This window comes from Channa argus, chromosome 5, assembly GCF_033026475.1.
Source record: "Channa argus isolate prfri chromosome 5, Channa argus male v1.0, whole genome shotgun sequence".
Lineage (NCBI taxonomy): Eukaryota > Metazoa > Chordata > Actinopteri > Anabantiformes > Channidae > Channa > Channa argus.
This window is the reverse complement of record NC_090201.1, coordinates 4,684,537-4,700,488: the sequence shown is the minus strand read 5'-3', so window position 1 is coordinate 4,700,488 and position 15,952 is coordinate 4,684,537. Positions and strand designations below refer to the sequence as shown.

Sequence of the window (15,952 nt, the reverse complement as noted above, 5' to 3'; positions counted from 1 at the left end):
TTAAAATAGTACTTAGTATGGTACTTTAAGTATAGTACTTTAAGATGTGATAGTACTGAGCAGTCTCTCTGAATGCATACTTTCAAAAGTAATAACTATAACAAATAATAGTAGTAAAAATGTTGGTGAAATGAAGAGACCTCTATCTTTTCAAGTTTAACCTAGTTTTTTTTACCATTTGTAATTCAGATTTGAAAATCAAGAAAGCTGTTGTCATATATGTGAATATGTTAAGTTTCTTGTAGTCTCAAATGTGAGAACTTTTGCATCACGCCCACAAAAATAATCCTGAGGATGCTACAATAGCTCACTCTTAATGTGATCATAGCATCATCACAATTTCTGTTTCTAATTCTAGCAAATAGAAATAATAATAGTATAATTATAGCGTAAGACTGACCTCTTTAGATGTTTTTGGCCAGTTTTATAATTCAATTATCTGGTAAGTTTAGTCACTCTAAGCAACAATCTGTAGTCCTAAACTTTGCTGTCTCTTTGGGGACAGAAAGTTTACCATATTCATTCCTGTCCATTTCTTGAAAAGTGCCCCATTCTAATGCAGAAGAGAACACAGAGTAAACTCATTGCGAGTAAACAGTGATTAGACCGATTTATTTAACAAAATGGTAACTATCCAGAATGCTTCAAAATGTTCCTTACATGTTCAGTTACAGTGAGGTTTACCCCAAGTAAGGGTGGGGTGATGCATCAATGTAATCGATTACAAAAATATGTCAATTTATGAAACTTGCATCCACGTGTCGCAAGTTGGGCTACAAATTAATGGTACACAAAGAATAATCACACCACACATTGTGTGGATTTAGTTGTTAAATGTTAACTAGAGCAAGAAAATCTAAATGTGTGTGTTCTAAAATCATTGCATATGAATGAGATTAGTGAATCGGAAAATTAACTTGTGGAGCAGCTTCTTTTCTCTGATTCTGATCGAGTGATGAGCTCAGCCAAGTGTCCCTGTCTGCAGCAGAAAAGGAGCAACAGCTCAGATAAAGACAAAGTTACTCGGCGTAAAAAACACTCTGCAAAATTCACAGTCTGTATAAGGAAATGAGCTGAACACTCAGCATTATAAACATTATAAAAGGGATAATTGTAGCTGTGCCCACATTTCCCCATCCAAAGTCACGTGTTCACCACAACAAGCTCATTGGCTAATCGCTAACTTCTACGAACACATTGATTTACATCCACCTAAAGCTGGAAGTTAGAAAAAAGCTGCAGTTTTATTAAGGAGATATTATTGACTATGTGTTATAAGATACAAGTTTATTGGGCTCAAACTAAATCAGTATAATCCAACCGTTTTGCTGTCAATTCTTCTTAATAAATGTGATAACGGTTTGTGTTCAGACTGTAGTGAAGACAATAGATTTTGTAATGTAGCTAGAACTAAATGATATGCCTAATGGGGTTTACAAAATATTAGAAAAAACTGTTCCATAACATGCAGTTGCAAGCTAATTAATCAATCTTAATGTCACATTCTTCTCTAGCTTGATTCCCCACCTTCCAGCTCTGCAGACATAGGCACAGAAACAGGTTAAAGTTGGAAGTGTGTTATTTCTCTTAAAGCCATGCCCAACATCAGCATTTAACTGCGTCACCCTAAAACAGCTGAACGGACTAAAGATTAAAATGTAATAGTGGCTATGAATGATTTAGAAATCTGAAGATAATATGAATATATATATATTTTAAGCCAAACAGATATTTGGATTGCTATAGTATGTAAACTAAAGTAAACTGAACTGTTTACTGAGAAAATGTAGATTACACCACATATACATATATACACACAAACACACACACATATATGTGTGTCTATATATATATATCACTCTACAATATTATTTCTATTTTGTATTTATTGTAAAGTACTTTTTACTTTGTTTGCTAGGTACTCAAGGAAAACATTTTATCATTATTATTATTGTTATTTTTAGAATACTTAGGGAAATAGAAAAGACTTAGGTGGTTGTGGGAGTAGGGGTTAGATACGTGTTCAAGAATCTGAGGACACCTGGTGGTTGGATGAATAAACACAACATACAGCAGCTTTTCTGACAATTTGCACCAATTTGATACCATAACAAATGACATTAAATTGAGATTGTTCAGCTTCATCTTCGATTATAATGCCAATCAATTAAATCACTGACTATGTAACAGGCATGCAAAAGAATAGTCATAGGTGTCTCGGTCTCCTCCCTCATTAGTCTCCTTCTTGCACAGTCACTCAATTTTTGAGATATATACTGGTGCCATACTTCTTCCATTTCCTAATTATTGATTTCGTGACATAAAAAATATTTTTTTACACGTTTCATAAAATACAAATTACACTGAAAACCACTGGATGGGGGTTGAATCCCTTTATAGACCCTGTACATGTACATATTATGAGAAAGCCCGTCCTCCCAGGCCCCCTCCTACACACCCAGACTGAAAACACTAAACTATCCATGAGGCTATCACGCTGTTTTTGTACTTTTTTGGTCTCTCTCTGGGATCATTTTCTATAAAATGTTTGTTGTCATTTGAATCTTTAGGATAATTGTGGTTCTTTTTAGTCATTTTGTGTTAACTTTGTTGTCTCTTCAGGTATTTTGTCTCTCTCTGGTCATTTTGTGATCTGATTTTATTTTTTTTGATTTTATTCATTTTGTGATCTGGCTCTGCTCCAGGGGCCCACGACCACTCAGACTCCTAAGTAGTAGATGCAATAATGCATTTGTGTATGCATAGTTCAGGACTATTTGAGCAGAGCTGGAATAATCCCAAGTGTGCCGACCCATAATGATAGGGTCAGTTGAGTACATAATGTGGAATAACCAACAATGCCAACAGATCAGAACACAGACACCTGCTTGAAAGTCTACATACTTTATTAAGTCAATGTAGAAGGTTCAGTCCACAGGGATACTGTCTGTAGACAAACTCCCCATTTTTAACTAATCCCATGTAGACGTGGATCCAATGCTACCTTTAATGGCTGTAGGACATTTCACTTAGCCATCAAATCCTGAACTAGCTCCTGCAGAGGTGCCAGCAAATAGTGGAGAATGTATTATGATTTTTTTTTTACCTAGGATAAAGTTTTTCATTATAAGCAAAATAAGTTACTTAGGAGAAATTATCATTTGGAAAACGTAGCTACTACGGATATCAAAAACAAAATGTTTGAAAGCACAATGGGCAGTGTATAAAGCCTAATTATATACACATATATTTCATTATTTGTATAACAAGCAGCAGGCCACTGTTGTATTAGGCTGAAATTGAGCTAATTTAAATGTTATTGTATATATTAGGGTTGAAACTAATCAAGAATTAATTGGGCTATGTAAAATCTTCATCTGTAAAGTACCTATAATTCAAAAAAGTAGAAGTACAATGTTCATAAAATGGTAGTACAGAAACATTTATGCTCACATACAGTAATTAATGAGATTCTATGTTACAACCCACCACGGGTTGTCACTGTGGCAGCATTTCTGTAGACCTAAGTGCAATTTGTTGTAACAAGTGGAGGGCAGCACAGTCCTTCTATGTGAGGTTTGCATGTTCTCTCAGTGCTTGCATGGTTTTCCTTAGGTATTCTGGTTTCCCATGTTAGGTTAAGGGTTAAATGGTGAATCTGAGTTGCCTTTAGGTGTGATTTTGAAGGTGAATGCCTATTTGTGTCTCTCTGTCACCAATTATTGACCCGGATCAGTAGGTAAGAGAATGGATAATAGATGGATTGAAAACCAAATACAAATTGTTAGGCATGTTATGAACCAGAATAACTTTAGCAAAACCAACAGAACGCGTATCTTAAAATTCTGAAAAGTGCAGTTAACGAGCCGCTCTTGAAGGCGCCATGATGCTGCGCGCGTAATGGATTTCCCCAGCACTGCTTCTTGTTGAGGACCAGGAGCTGCAGCAGCGGCAGTCCAGCTACATTAAATCTTCTCCACCACTTGATGCTGGTGACCTTGGCTGGCGGTGTTTACGCCTTTTTTTAGCCTCGCATTGCGCTTTTCCATTCACCATGGCATCGTCGGACGGGCTGGATGAGGATTGCGTTTTGCAGCGGGGGAGATCTCAGAGTGACCCCAGCAGCATCACCGAGGTTCGACTGGGTGAAGCGCAAAGACCAGGTAAGAAAAGAGTGGGGCTCTTGGACATCTCTCATCCGTGCATTTGGCAGGTGGTTGGACAAGAGACACGTCACGGAGTCGGGGGGCTCTCCTGCAGCCCGTCACACTTGACACATTGGCGGTGATCCCACTGAATTTGTATGCAACAAACGTAGGTTGTGTTGTAAAACGTGCGTCATTTACTCTTCTCTGCTGTGCTGTGTTGCAGGCCTTATATGTGAAATTGCCTAATTGGCTCCATAATGTCATTCACTATGACAGAATGAATCAGGATATTTTGTGTCATGTAACATATGAGGTGTCCAACTGGTGTTATACCAGTTAAGTCTTTACAGCTGAATGTTCATTTATAAATAATGCCATAGCTCCATTTGCTGATTCTTCATACATTTGCAGATTCCTCTGCTTACTGACAATGGTCAACCGCCCATATCCCACTATGTTCCTCTTCATATGCTGTGTTTGACAATCCTGAACACACAGTTACAGGCATATGAGGTCATTAATGCAGAGAAAGCCATTAATATGTTTGTATTTGTGAAATGAGCATGGTGCATGCACAACTAGCCATCACACATGATGAGAGTCCTGGTTGTGTATTTGGCTGTTTCCATGGTGATCCAAATGGCAGAAGGCAGCACTTGGCTCTCCAACTGTGAGTCGACATGGTGTTTGTCTGCGTGTCTGCTCCACTAACTGGTAGTTTTATTTTTTTCCCCAGTACACCTAGTGATGTACAGTCAGCCATTGAAAGTGAAATGCCACTTAGACTGTGAATCGTGTTTATTTGTGAGACGGGATTCACATTTCCACTGGGAATTGTTGTGCAGGCATTTAGTGTTGCTCCGTAGCTACTGAAGATGAAAGATAAACTGGGATTATTGTATTGGGGAATAATATGAGCACATGATAAATCTCTCATTTTAACTTGCAGGCCCTTGGTGTTTGACAGCCATCATCTCCCACATAGACGTACTGTAGATACAACTGGCTTCAGAGTGGCAGCAGAAAAAAAGTGATGAGAAGTTGATGCAGTTGGTGTATGTGTACAAATTAGGGGCGCAATTACTGGATCATAGTAGGATATGTGTAGGGTGTTGCAGTACATTATATGAAACAGTACATACATGCTGTACCCTTTCGTTTTCTCTTGTGTGTGATGTTGCAGTCTGTTTGAACACCACCACGTTCACAGGGCCAGCTATCTTTAGACATGAGGACCACAGCAACACAGCCAACAGCAGATATTGCTGTTTATGCCCTCAGTTTCCAGTGCTTGTCACGTTGTAGTGGTTGTTATGGTTACGTAACAGCATTGGTGTATCTGCAACTCTAAGACAACACTGGCATTGTCCTGTGATATACTGTCTGTTAATTACCGTGTGAAATGTAATGTTAAATTCACCCATCTGCTTAAAGCACCGTAACATGTTTTATCGAAAGCTGACGTTTTCAGCACAGTCAGGGCTCAGGCAATGCAGCAGTGAATATCCGCCTGCCTTTCCCCACCCCTTCATCCCCTCGGCTCCATGCTAACCCTTTACTAGCACTGGCACCCCTACTGCGGCTTTGAACCTAGCACCTTAGGAACCATCTCCATTAAAGGGGGGGGTCACTGATCTCTGATGGTGGCATTATCATGGCATCCAGCTGGGCAATGTCATGTTGAATCAGGTGCAAAACTGACTGAAGCTCAATCAAATTACTCCTTCGTTTATTGTGATGCTCTAAAAATGTTCTAGAAGAAGAAAATTGACAGTTTTTCTCTCTGGCATGTGAAACAACAAAAAACTGAGGTCAGTTGTCATTTGTGCTGAGACTGACTCCTCACTTAATGCTTTTTTTAAGCCATAAAAAGCACACAGAGCACTGACGACTCTGATTTAACCTGAATATGTGCAATGTGACACTTAACATGCCTGCAGACAGAACTTGGCTCCAGTTTTCCAACTTGTAGAGTGTGCTGAGACTACAAGTGGGATTTTATAAAATGAAGCGCACATTGGTGAATTCACACGTGTCTGTCGAGACTAATTTTTAAATCAGTAACAAAGGCTTAAGCCTTGAAGATGTAAAAACTAGATAGAATAACTGCAAGACTAGGGACAGTATCAAAACCTGAAGTCAACTCCACGAACAGCAACTTAAACTTAACTGAGCTACAGCAAAGATATAGAAAAGTGAACAGGAACCTGAAATTTCCCAAATAGAAATTAAAAGTTAATGCTAATAATGTGTACATTGCATTAATCCTAAATGGCCACTTACAATCAGTTGATCACTTTAAGATTTTTAGCAGCATATTATTACCTTTAGTCGTACTTCTGGTCGTAATCATTTTGAAATGGTGGCACCTACATTCTAGATTTCAAAAGTTACTTTGTGAGAACCATGCGCTCATGGTCTATAAAAATGATGGCTAAGCACTAAAAAAAACTTGTAATAAACTAGAATTTGCCTTGAAACCATATAGAAATATCAAAATGAGTAGCACACAAATAGTTGTTTTTTTTTTTGAGCTGTACTACATATACATCAGAAGGCTTCTCCAGGAAAGTAGTGCAGCTGCGTGACATGCTGATGATATTAGTAGTGCTGTGGGTGTCTTTATATTAACGATTGACGCATGCTGTCAGTCCCTGGTGTTGCCTTTAGGTTGCAAGAGTCTCTATATTCCCTCATTTGTTCCTTGGAGCTGATGCTGTTGTACTAACCTGACATGTGGGTCTAACATCAAAGGCCTTTCTCCCTGGACTCCTCCACCATCCTCCTCCACTAGCACGCCCCAATCCTCACCTCTCAGCAACTAACAGGCCTCAGTTTAGGCCTCAAATTCATTCAAGGTGGAGGGGGGCCTCGTGAGGAGATTAGGATTTCTATTATTTGAATCATGATGCCTCTCATGTTTTATTAATTAGGAAGCCATATTCCGAACTGTGATTGAATGGGGAGAATAGCAAACAAGGCACCTGGGAGCTCACTCCTACATACATGTTCGGCTCAGCAAGGAACATGCTAGATGTTTTCACAGCCACAAGTCATTTCACTGCAGCTGCAGTCAGAAAGGGGGATGGGATGAAATGTTTGCATGGCCGGGAATAGACAATAAAGCAACATCACTATTCCACACTGTTGTTTCTGTGAAAATGTCAGCTGTAAAACATCAGGCTTTATGTCATAGTAAGTTAAAGTAATGCGTATGAAATGCACAGGACAGATGCTGCCCCAAGTGAAGCAGCTGAAGTGTCTTGGGTTGTGTTATTAAGTGAGGGTCAACTGAAGTGTGAGCTTCACAGGCAGATTGGTGCAGTGTCAGCAGTACTGCAGGCATTGTAGTGGACTGCTGTGGTGAAGACGGTACTTAGCTGGAAGACAAAACTTTCAATTTACCAGTAAGCCTACATTCCAACCCTCATATGTGGTCACGAGCTTTAGGTAATGACCGAAAGTATAAGATAACGAATACAAGTGACTCAAATTAGTGTTTTCCATAGGATGTTCGGACTTCGCCTCCAAGCAAACATCCAACATTGGAGAAAGATGCAAGTGACTTTTATATCATGTTGCTTGGGCTATGTTTGTGAGACATAGAAATGGGGCCTATTTTGCATCTCTGTTGACATACCAGACTAAGCAATACCAGGACTGGTACTGGTACTTTGTACTTGTATCATATTTCTGACGAAAATTGAAAAAATGGAATTTGGACAATTACATGCACAAAAGGTTTCAAATGAATGTTTTGTTACATGTTTAAGGGAGTATTCAACGTTAATGCTGAATTTAGTTGACAAATACAGAGGTTCTAAATTCATAATCTGAACATTTACATAAGACAAATAGTCAGTGTCTACAGATTTACAAGGCTCTTGGACAGACAGACTCCAAAGAAAGATGTCTATCTTTGATCTGTTTTGGATGTTCACAAATGGCCAAAATATGTTGAGTAACTGAATGTCCAAATAAGACTTAGTTTGTCATCTTTAGTCATCCATAGTGGATTAAAACTGCCGACATCCTATAAGTGAAGAACCTCTTTTGAAGGTATTGTCATGATTTCATGATTCCTTTGGATTCTGCACTTTGTGTAGATGCTGGCTGCTTTAGCTCAGGTGGTTCACCAGGTTGTCCACCATTTGAAGGGACACTGAAAGTGCAATGTGTGGCTACTTTGTGCCATTAGTTGAAGTATGTGAGGTTAAGTTGCTCTTGATGTACGTTGCTTTACTTGTTGGATTAGAGACATCTACCACATATATAAACGTCATGTGTGAATGAAACGTTCCATGGTGAAAAGATGTCACCAACCTTGAATGACCTTAAGACATAAGGGATAGTCATTGGTCAATCCCATAAGCCCCAGAAACATAACAACCCATTTCTAGAAAAAGTGACTTTGTAGACTTTGCAGCCAGGTGCCTTTCTCTTAAACATTTGTTTCGAAGGAGAGGTCCATAAATGCTGCCAAGTAGAGTCAATTGCAGTTGAAGGGTGAAACAGTGGGTGAAACTGGCAAAAGAGGACTCTACTTGGCAGAAGGCTAAGTGTTGCATAAATGAGATAAGCAGTCAATGTCAGGATGAGTCCAACACTGCAGTCACCAGAATGTTTGTCCAAGGTTGTGCTGCATATAGATTGAGAAGGGACATACAGTATATTTATCATTGCTCCACACCATACTGCTACAGATGTAGGTTTAAGATGGAATATGATTTAAGGTGAGTTGCATTTTAAATTAATACCCACTTTATGTCAAATTCACCCTTTAGACTGTGAAACAGAGAGTAAGAGTCTGCAGACTGCATTAGTATAAGCTTGCAAATCTTTACACAGAAAACCAAACTTTTCTCAATGTCATGCTCCTCTGTGAGTTGATGTGAATACAAAAGTTTTTTTTGATGGTATGTTTATTTCGGTGAAATGCCTAAACGTTGTGATGGGGGATTTAGCAAGGACAGCATGACCATGATTCATATGGAGCATTGCGGAAGTGATGTCACTGACCTGGGACTATAAATGAAAATGTGACTTTGCTGAGACACTAATAGTTTGTTCCATTTGTGAGTTTTACCCTTGAGTCTTTGGTGCAGCATTGATTATTTTTAAAAAACCGGCCAAGTCAGTGCTACAGTGGTTAATTCCAAAGCACCTTGTTTTTTTTCTGCCAACTCATCTCCCATGCCTTTATGCACTATGCAGAGACGTCCCCGGGTCCCACTGACTACAGAGCCCTTGGGAGCAGCACAACAAGCAGAACAGCACATGACGTCAGCCTTCACCATAGGACATAAATGCCACCACAGCATGCAGGAGACTGTCATACTGTAGATACAACCATAGCAGTCATTCATTTTTTTTTTTTCACTCTATTATTTCCATCATTAAGTAAAGATACACCAGCAGAAAGAAAGCCTTGTTTAGTTCATTTGAACCCATTCCTTTATTTGTTCCCCCTCGGTTTGATTTGTGTGTGCTGGTCTGAACACAGCAAACAAGTAATGTAGTACACTTTAATCTTTCCTAATCACACATCCAGCAGCTACAGAGAAGCATTAGCATTCATTCAAGTCTTGTATCTGTCAGCTGGGGTAACACAAGTCCAGGATTCAATCTTATTTTGGTTTTGAAATATCAGGCCCTGTAGTTGCTGAATGCTTCAGCTGGGCTGCAGCTCCTGCAGGCTGCTGCTGTCTGCTGAGCCCTACAGGCCTACAGAGGCAGGCAGCGGAAAAACTGCATATCTGCTAATCTCATTGTAATTCCTACTGGCAGTCTTACTTATTGTCACTCGTATTGGGTGAATGAGAAGCAGTGTAAAGCGCTTTGAGGCCAATAGGTAGAAAAGCGCTATATAAGTGCAGAACATTTACCATTTACCATTATTGTCAAGCTCTGTACCATTGAATCCAGGGGTAATTGCACCCTAGTTATGATCCAACATTTCTTTAAATTCTGCTCTCAAAAATAATTCTTCACACAATTTCAAGGTGCATACTATCTACTACAGACACCCTATATCTAAATCCATACTTAATGTGCTGATGCTTATATGTGAATAAATGAGGAGCCAATCATGTAAGAGACAAAGTAATTCTGCGAAAAAGATTTTTTTTAAATTACATTTTTGAAGTAAAAAACAGCTGGATGTAAATAAAAGGTACATTTTATAGTGAAAAAAAAGCAGAATGAAAAATATTTCATAAAAAAAACAGATTTTTATTTTTTTTTTATCATTTTACAGTTTCATGGTCATTTAATAAATTTGGCTGTATTTTACTATATAATTATTTTTAAATAACAATGTCCTTTATAACACTTCGAGACATAAACACATAAATTGCTACTAAAAAGAGTTGTTTTTTTTTCTGTGATGTTATTAATTTAAAATGGATGGGGCTTTGTTAGAGAAAGGGATGTACTGTATATGTGCACCAAACAGGGTCTAGCCACATTTGATTTAAAATCTCACAGTTTATTCTTTGGTCAGAGTCAAGACTTATCAGTCCTCTCCCGAAATCTGAAGGCAATTTTTCCATAAAGAATCAGTAACAAACGAATTAGGAAATTGTACCGATTTTTTATTCTGAGAAACAGTGGAAAATTTCATATGGCTGACTTATAGAAGCTGGCAAATCACTCTCAAAGTTTTGCTGATGTGCATTTTTGTTGGCTACTGGAAATCTTAGCTGTCTGTTATCACAGGGTGTTTTTAAAATCAAAGGAATAACATGTAATATTGTCCTATTTATGTTTCAAGACAGAGATGAAATTATTACATGTTGACTAGATTGTTTATGTCTCCATGTACAGACGATTAAAACAGAAATGGTGAAGCTCTATTACCCCTTCCCCCGCCACACACAAACACACACACACACCCAACAGCTACCCAAATGCCTGCTTTGATATATTCAACTACAGTATGGATGAAAATGAAAAACAGGGTGCTGAAGCAATTCTCACTGAGATGAGTGGCTTGTGGCTCGAATGTGCTGCTCCGTATGCCGTCCACGGCCAGGTTTTCATTTTCCATTCTGCTTCCTATTTTAATGATTTGTACTTTAGATATGCTGCCTTTATGGATTTAAATGGATGAGTGTCTGCACGTGTTCCCTTTTGTTTTCAGTCTTTATTGAGTTTAAAATCCTGGAATTGTCACCCTAACAGTGCATTCTCCGTACATGTGCACATGTCTTAATGTGCTTCGAAAAAGAAATACTGCTTACTAGGGGTGTAGCAGAAGCTGAGATCTACCCAGCAACTGGATTACACATGTTGGGGGATGCTACTTGACTTAAGCTGTCTGCCATTTACACATAATGTATCTTTTATGAATGTTTCATGTGCTGACCTAATTCTTTTCATAGCTGAGAAAAGCAATATGTTGCACATGAGAACACATCAGAGCGTATGCAGCTGATCCTTTGGACATTCTCATCCCACAACAAGGGAATAGGAGGGATTGAACAAATGGAAACAGAGCTGTGATATTATCACTTGGATGCCCTGGAAAGGCAAGAGGAGAGGCTCTCGACCACCCCAGCAGAGCTATTTTCGGCCATTTGTTTTTACAAAATCTACAGTGCATCCCACAGAGATGGTGAAAAGAATCAGCCTAGCGTGGGCTGTAGCACACAAAGAGATATTTTGCTCTCTGTGGCAGATGTAATTAAAGCAAATGCTTAATCCCAGAGTAAGAATGGAGAGACTGATCACTCTGACAGACTTGACTCCCTCTGCAGTGTTATAAAGAAGGAAGAGGAGGAGAAGGAGGATGGGAGAAGCAGCCTTCCGGGTGCTGAACATGTGTAGTGTATCTCCTGCTTCCCTGCATGAGCTAAGCATGCCACTGCCAGAACAAATATTATGTTACAAATGCAAAAAAATGTTTTTTCTTATTAGGGCCATATTTGCTATATTGATAAAGAAAAATCATTACTAGAAGAAAGGGAAGGCTTCTTTTACATATTTTGTATATTTCTATACATTATAAAGAGCAATAATAACAGTAGCTTTGCAACAATTAACAAAAAGGTAATACCCACCCAAAAGTAATATCCAATTGCATACAGCTATGAACACTTCCAAAACACAGGCCCACCCTTTGCACTGTCCAGGAATACGGTCCCTGACAGCTCACTGTTACATGGTTGTCAACAGGTGGTCTCCGGTACAGCTTCTAGAGACAGTGTTTTTCTTTTTTTAATATGACACATGTGCACAAAGAGATGAGTTGATGAGTTGAGATGTCTGTCATTTCCATATCGCTGATGTAACATGATTACCTTTTGTTGAAGGTCGCCATTACTCCAGTTGGCTGACTAAAGCCAAAACATGTGCCACCGTCTCCAAGGAAAAGAGACACCTGTCAAGCTGTTGTAACTCCGCGGAGCTATTGGTGCAGTCCTTGAGTGTCACATGATTCACTAAAATTATTCGAATTAAATCGATTACTTCTGCTGATCCTATTTGCAAATAGCACCCTGACACTGAATGTTTTATAATTCTTATTTCATTGATTGGACTCCAACACCTGACTCCAGTTGACATTTACAGTAGTGAAGTCAGACGCTTAGTTTTACGATTACTTTTTACTATCACTTTGTATATTTTTTTGGGTGTGTTCAGTTTAAGATGACATGAAAGATCATCATTCTATTTTTCCAGCTTAGTAATATTGTGTTTATTGATATTTGTGACTTTGGTGAAGGTCAGATCACATTTCATGACCAATTTAAACTGGAAATTGTATACAGCGTCATTACTTTTTTTTGTAAAAATAAATAATGAATTGATGAAAAGAAAACTAAAAGGCAGTATTCACAAACGTACATTTAGTATTTAATATCAGTGTTTGGAAAGTGGCATAGTATTAAATGACATTTTGGTTATGTTTGGTCATAGAAGTAAATAAATGAAAACGCTTCATAGCAGTAACATTGCATTACATTAAAATGTACCCATATAATTTGATCTAATTTAAATTAAAATTATACAGCAGTTACCAAAATACTAGCAGAGTATCGCCTACATATCTGTAGGACATTTCTCTTTCAACTTTAAAATTATTCTCACATCCTCCAAGACACCAGATGACATCATCTGAATTAACCAGGCACAGAGTCATATTTTAATATAGAGATATCAGTATATATATATATATATATATATATATATATATATATATATATATATATATAATACCAATCATATATATTCCCCAAAGTTGAATGTAGGAAGCAAGTTAAATTAAACGATTTCTTAGACCTTATTGTAGCTATAGAGCAACATTATTATTTATTTGGAGTCTTGTTTCTGGCCCCTCAAATTAGTGTAAATCCAGTCTTCACTGTTTTTGATCTCTGCAAACACCAGAGTGAAGTTTCTGGCTGCTAAATGCTTCACTATGAGAGAGTGAATCAAATCATATAGGCCAGACAGCTAATCATTCTTTAAAATCATTTTTGAATCATAGTCTTGCTTGTTGTCCTGATGTAATTGTTCAGGATTTGTGACAGTACAGATAGACTAAATTGAAACCAGAAAGATGACAAACAGTACTCTGTTACTAAGCCTAGGCAGTAAATACAACCTGAAGAATCTGGCCTTCTTCCAACTTTGAAACATGCACTTTGGAGGAATCCCAGAGACTATTTTATCTGCAGCTCACACAACTTCCGCAGCCAATGCTGCGACGTCCCCACTGCCAAAGTGCCCTACCTGTCACTGTGACACTGCACTGGCTCGCAGGCAGTGGCTGCACCTGATCAATTCAGCAGGTCTAAGGGAAACAGCACAAAACGTAAAATGGGTTTTATGTTTTCAATCTGGCAGCACGATCATAATGCGACACAATGTCTACATTTGAATGTGAACAGTTTAGCATTTTGCATTAGGCTTTTTAAATTATTTGGCATCTCGCTTGATATCTTGTATTTCTGGCTGCTTTGTGTGTTTATTATCATAAAACAACATACATTAAATATACAGTTATCATTCTGCATTGTTAATACTGCATTTAATGCATTACAGATCCCTGATTAATATTGATTAGTCAGGTGGTAATTCAAAACTTATACTTTATTACCCCAATATGACCTTCAGATCAGACCTCAAAATGAATATAAATAAAGAAATCCCTGAATAATTTGGGACATGGAAATCAAACAATCACTTGCGACAGTGCCATGCTGAAATGTGTGAACAACTTCTGTGGAAAAACAAAACCAAACCCTTAACAAATTTTTTTAATTAACCAGTTAGTCCACTTGGCAAATGTCTTTGGATGATGCATTTGGAATTGCATTGATATTTTTTTTGGTGCAATACATTTTCTTGTTTCACTTCGTTCTACATTTTTCCTGTACCTTAGAGTGGTATTTTCTTCAGCAAGATATGTGGGTCTTAAGCATGCACATTATGTAATGTGTGTAGCAGCTGATTACAGTGCTTTTTTGATTTTACATAAGCTGTGAGGATTCATTTGCATGATGTTTCATTTCTATATTTAATGCACAGCTACAGTTTAAACCACTACTGAAGCTTAATATGAAAAATATAATTTGCAGTAGAATTCTGACTTGTTTAAGCATTAATAATTGTTTTTGTCAGCTCTATACATTAAGTTGAGTACTGGTACTGTCCTCTGATTCACTTACATTCTCAGTAAGATTAGGCTCAAAGAAATGAGGTTTACAGTCAGTTGTACATTGCTTTGCCCCAAATCGTTTCACAAATGCACACTACTTACCTCCAGGCCCGAGCAGTTATACTGCTGATGTACAGCATGTTCCTCCATTTCCATCACCCCCCTGTGACTACACAACACTTAAATACCCACCTCCCTCCACACATACACATGCCAAAGCCCATGGAGTAAAGCCAATGAAAGTGAAAAACATGCCTTTTAGACTTTCACATTTACTTCATTTAAAGCCTCCATGACTGTGTTCAGGCATGTATTTCCTGTTGTTAAAGGAAATTTCCTGTTGGCACAACCTCCTGTCATCTCCAGCCTTCATTGTTTGCCGTTTTCAATGCCAGCTGTGATACATTACATCATTCAGATCATGGCTCTGGAACTGACAAACAGGGACAAACAAATAACCAGAGACAAATGCGAAGACAGAAACAAACAGGGATAAACAAATACGAAACAAGGCATCTAAATAGAAACAAACAGAAAACCAAACCTCAGACCAAAAAAGAAAACGAAGTACTAGAGTCCAACAAACAGGAGGCAGGTGGGCAGACGGGCTCAGACAAGGCTGGCAGACAAGTCCTTAGGAACAAAAGTCTCTCACAAACAAAACCAGAAGACTTACTGTCCAGGAACACAAAGTGAATCTGAACAGGTGAGTGATAACAGACAAACTGGCAACTAAGTGCAGGGAGAGCTGAGTTTAACTACACAGGGAACAGATGAAAGAAATCAAGACAAACGAGGTGAGTGGAAAAGCCAAAAAAGACTAACAGGAACTGGGGCTGAGGTGGTACAAAATAAAAGACCAGGACAGAAAGCAAAGTTAATGAAACAAAAAGAAACCAACTGGAGTCCAAGGCCACGATCTCTCTACTTCTAGCTGAAAAATGCCTCCAAATGACATCACTTGGAGAAACCTTCAGTTTAAATTATGTAATCTCACTTATACTATGGAGGTAATCATGTAATCATGGTCACGTATTCAACATAATGTCATATTCATTTTGTCATGGCTGTCCTCCTCCGTCATCTGGTGACATCATGAGTTTCTTAGCTAGAACCAGAGAAATATTTTATACTGAAGTCA

At 38.3% G+C, this 15,952-nt stretch overlaps 1 protein-coding gene across 3 annotated transcripts in view; it reads left to right on the top strand.

The window, feature by feature from the left end:
- The first annotated feature begins 3,865 nt into the window (after positions 1-3,865).
- The window catches only part of phactr3b (phosphatase and actin regulator 3b), a 48,106-nt gene continuing 36,019 nt past the window's right edge, over positions 3,866-15,952 (top strand). The window contains exon 1 of one of the 3 annotated variants that reach the window (XM_067505530.1): positions 3,866-4,163. In XM_067505530.1, the coding sequence (XP_067361631.1) occupies positions 4,055-4,163 (109 nt within the window). In that variant the 5' untranslated portion in view covers positions 3,866-4,054. The remainder of the gene's footprint in view (positions 4,164-15,952) is intronic. The other 2 variants (XM_067505532.1, XM_067505531.1) reach the window with 2 other exon arrangements.